This window comes from Plasmodium reichenowi, chromosome 8, assembly GCF_001601855.1.
Source record: "Plasmodium reichenowi strain SY57 chromosome 8, whole genome shotgun sequence".
Classification (NCBI taxonomy): Eukaryota; Apicomplexa; class Aconoidasida; order Haemosporida; family Plasmodiidae; genus Plasmodium; species Plasmodium reichenowi.
Window position 1 is genome coordinate 599,718 of NC_033653.1, and position 729 is coordinate 600,446.

Genomic DNA, 729 nt, shown 5'->3' on the forward strand with positions numbered 1-729 from the left:
TTAAAAACCTGGTTTCATTGGGTTAGCTATGAAGGTCATCGTTGCACCTGGGTCGGACATAACTTGATTTGTTATTAATATAGCTATGTTGAATTGTTCACTTAGTTTTGATAAAATAGACATTGTTTTGTTTAATTTCTGTTGCCTCTCAGACAATTCCCCTATTAATAAAAAGATGGAACATGTAAATATATATATATATATATATATATATATATATATTTATTTATTTATTCATTTATTTATTTATTTATGTGGGAATAATTTTAATATCAATTTATTGAGGAACATATAAAACTTTAAAGCATACCTCTTCCACTGAAATCAACACGAAAGAGTGAAATAATCGAATCAACTACCAGAAGGGCAAAGGGCTCTTCACACATCTGTATGTATAGTGTTAATATATATAAAATAAGAATGTTAGGTATATAAACATAATATATATATTATATATATATATATATATATATATATATATATATTATATATGTATAATATATTTTACTTTCGCTGCCGATATGGCTAGTAGTTGATACAAATGCTCATGTGTAAAAGCTCTAGCATATAAAATATTATCTAATACTGCTTCCCCATCTAATCCATATCTCTCAGCAATTTTAAAAACTTTCTCAGGTCTGAACGTTCCTTCAGTATCAATATAACAAACCTTACATTTTTAAAAGGAGAAATATGTATAAATATATACATATATATATATATATATAT

The 729-nt window shown here is 25.0% G+C and overlaps 1 protein-coding gene across 1 annotated transcript in view; it reads right to left on the reverse strand.

The window, feature by feature from the left end:
* PRSY57_0816100 (meiotic recombination protein DMC1, putative) overlaps positions 1–670 on the reverse strand; it is a gene marked incomplete at both ends in the record, with an annotated part of 932 nt that extends 262 nt beyond the window's left edge. The window contains 3 exons of the mRNA XM_020114725.1: positions 9–161; positions 311–386; positions 509–670. Coding sequence (XP_019970566.1) covers positions 9–161; positions 311–386; positions 509–670 — 391 coding nt within the window. Of the gene's footprint in view, positions 162–310; positions 387–508 lie in introns of the transcript that reaches the window.
* Between the last annotated feature and the right edge of the window lie 59 nt (positions 671–729).